This window comes from Rana temporaria, chromosome 4, assembly GCF_905171775.1.
Source record: "Rana temporaria chromosome 4, aRanTem1.1, whole genome shotgun sequence".
Classification (NCBI taxonomy): domain Eukaryota; kingdom Metazoa; phylum Chordata; class Amphibia; order Anura; family Ranidae; genus Rana; species Rana temporaria.
Window position 1 is genome coordinate 27,688,736 of NC_053492.1, and position 3,372 is coordinate 27,692,107.

General features: G+C 37.3%; 1 protein-coding gene across 1 annotated transcript; it reads left to right on the forward strand.

Annotated features, from left to right (window-relative positions):
• Nucleotides 1–375: 375 nt before the first annotated feature.
• On the forward strand, nt 376–1,062 carry LOC120935575 (taste receptor type 2 member 40-like). The gene has a single exon (XM_040347623.1). It carries the CDS (start codon nt 409–411, stop codon nt 1,060–1,062), a length of 654 nt encoding a protein of 217 aa, XP_040203557.1. The 5' UTR covers nt 376–408.
• Nucleotides 1,063–3,372: the final 2,310 nt, after the last annotated feature.

Genomic DNA, 3,372 nt, shown 5'->3' on the forward strand with positions numbered 1-3,372 from the left:
GAAAGATGTGAACAAGATCTGTACGTTCCAATCCAGTATAACCAAATCATCACTCACAGCCTGACACGCGGCTCTGCAGCCAAGTGTTCAGTTAACATCCATCTCAGAAGGACGATTTCATTTCCCATAATGGATTCTGTTAATTCCATTCTTCAGAAGGTATTCCTGGCCGTGCTGTTTGTTGAGTGCTTTATGGGGACAGTGCTAAATGTGTTTATTGTAGTTGTTCAGTTTGTAAGGTGGAAGGCCCTGAAATCTATGGAAACCGGTAACAAGATCATCACATGTCTGGGGATCTCCAGGAGTCTTTTTCTGGCCAATGTGGTGTTTGCCTATATTGTGGCTTTATATTTTTCTCATTGGACAAATCAAAATGTTTTTTTAACTTTAATAATTTGGTTTTCTGGAATGATGTTGCACTACACCAATCTCTGGATCACCACTGTCCTGTACATGTTTTACTGCCTGAAGATTGCAAGTTATTGTTGCACCTGGTTTATCTTCATGAAGACCAACATCTCCAGACTTGTCCCTCCGTTTATTGTGGCTTCTCTCCTCATTTCTGTAGCCTCCAGCCTTCCGTTCGGCATGTATGTGTTTTGGCTTCGTCAAGAAAATTCAGCAAATTTTTCATTTAGAAACGTCACAATGAACGTTTCCAATTTCCAACATAAATACCAGGACCAGGTAATTATTTTCTCTGTGGGTTCTTTACTTCCATTTCTCTTATTTAGTGGTGCAATTTACCTCTTAATTCAATCTCTTTGGAGACACACCAGACAGATGAAAGGCAACGGGACAAGTTTCCGAAGCCCCAATTTAGAGGCTCATTTTGATGTTGCGAAAAGCATGATTCTTTTTTTTCTCTGTCAGGTCATCTATTTTTCAAGCATGATTTGTTCCTTTTCAGATATGTTGAATATTAATGACCCCTGGAATATTGGGTATTCAATATTGATTTGCTCTCCTTCATTTCTCCATTCAGCCTACATGGTCTACGGCAATGCTAAATTAAAACAGGCCTTTAAAGAACTTTGCTATGGTCTGATGAAATGTTGCTAGATGAAACATTAACAAATAAAAGTGCTGTATATAAAGAAAAGACATAGGGATCATGTTAAATATGTTTATTTTTGTTGTTCAATTCAAAATATGAAAGACTTTGGAAACCTACAATTAGACATGTATGGGGATCTGCAGAAACGTATTTGTGTTGTTTGCTTATCGTGTGGATGTGTATTTTCATTGGACACTTGAAAATAATAGTTTTTACTGTAGCAAATGGTACCATGCTATGGTACCAATCTCTGAATAACCACTGTTCTGTACATTTTTAACTGTGCAGAGATTGCAAGCTATAGCTACACATGGTTTACCTTCCTCAAGAAGACCAGGATCCCAAGACTTGTCCCTCAGTTTTTTGTGACTTCTCCCTTTGTTTCTCTTGCCTCCGGCATTCTGTTTGGTTTGAAGTTTTGGCTTCACCAGCTAAATTCTGTAAATTTTTCTCTAGGAACCATCACTAAGGCTGTTGGCAAAATTGGTTTATCTTCACGAAGACAAGGATCTTCAGACTTGTCCCTCAGTTTATTGTGAATTCTCTCCTTGTTTCTCTTGCCTCCAGCATTCTGTTTGGTATGAATGTTTTGGCTTCACCAGCTAAATTCTGTAAATTTTTCTCTAGGAACCATCACTAAGGATGTTGGCAAAATTAGTTTATCTTCACGAAGACCAGGATCTTCAGACTTGTCCCTCAGTTTATTGTGAATTCTCTCCTTGTTTCTCTTGCCTCCAGCATTCTGTTTGGTATGAATGTTTTGGCTTCACCAGCTAAATTCTGTAAATTTTTCTCTAGGAACCATCACTAAGGATGTTGGCAAAATTGGTTTATCTTCACGAAGACCAGGATCTTCAGACTTGTCACCCAGTTTATTGTGGCTTCTCTCCTTATTTCTTTAGCCCCCAGTCCTCCATATGGTATGTATGTGTATTAGCTTCACCAACTAAATTTAGCAATTTTTTTCTTAAGAAAAGTTTCAATAAACATTTCCGATTTTCAACATACCGGGACCAGGTGATTATTCTCTCTTTAGTTTCTTTGGTTCCGTTCCCCTATATTGAGTGGTGCCAACTAGACATGTGCACACTAAAATATTTTGTTTCGAAATTTAGTTTTCGAATGAAAAATACATTTATTTTGTTAATGCCGAAATTCCTTTTTATTTATTTTGTTTCGTTAAAAAATGCATTCGTCCGAAAATCCAAATTAATTAAGGTCAAATCTGTCGTTGAAGGCTTATGGTGTCCGTCGAATGTTCTAAGAAGATTCCACGAAGCAGCTAAACTGTACGACGCCGCAATCGTATATTTCATGCTCTGCCCACAAGCTATAGTAGAATTCTAATGTTGTATGACTAGAAATAATTATATTTATTAATTATTATTACTAGTCAACCAACATTAGAATTCATTTATAGCCTATGGGCGGAGCATTTGACCATAAATGTCTGTTTGTGGCGATCGTATGTTTTTAGCTGTTTCGTAGAATCTTCATGTCTCTATAATGTTGAATCTTTTCTCTCTATTTCGAATAATTTTGGACTAATAGAGTTAGGTTAGGCATATTAGACCGCAGGTTCGATAGACACAGATCGCTATTGTCCCCGTCATGTCGAATCTTCAATCTATATCGAACTGTTGTCGCAACAAAACAAAAATAAAGCATTTTTTATGTCGGATCTTTCAGATTTCGGATTCTGCACATTTGTTATCGTTTGTTAAATTGAACGTGAAAATCTCAGAAATTCCGATCGAAAATGCATTTAGACGAAAACGAATGCACATGTCTAGTGTCAACTACCTGTTAATTCAGTCTCTCTGTAAGGACACCAGACAGATGAGAAGCAGTGGGACAAGTTTTCAAAGCCAAAAATAATAGGCTCTTTTTAATTTTGTGAAGAATATGATTTTTTTTTTCTTTGTCAAGCCAGCAAGCACGATTTGGTCCTTTTCAGACATGTTCCATGTTAACGACCCCTGGAATATTTGGTTTTCCATACAGATAGTCTCTCCTTTGTGTCTTCACTAAGCCCACATGGTCTACAGCAATGCTAAATTAAAACAGACCAAATGCATTTCTCTCAGTAGCTTTCGTAATATGTATATTTTTGCACCTCCAAAAATATCTGGGCCACTACTGTCCTCTGTATATTTTACTGTGTAAAGATTACAAACTTCAGCCATAAATCATACATCTTCCTGAAGCCCAGGATCTCAAGACTAGCCCATTGGTTGCTGATGACACCTCTTCTGATATCTCTGCTTTTCAGATTTTCAGTTGGTTGACATATTGTGCATGTACAGCTACAAAAC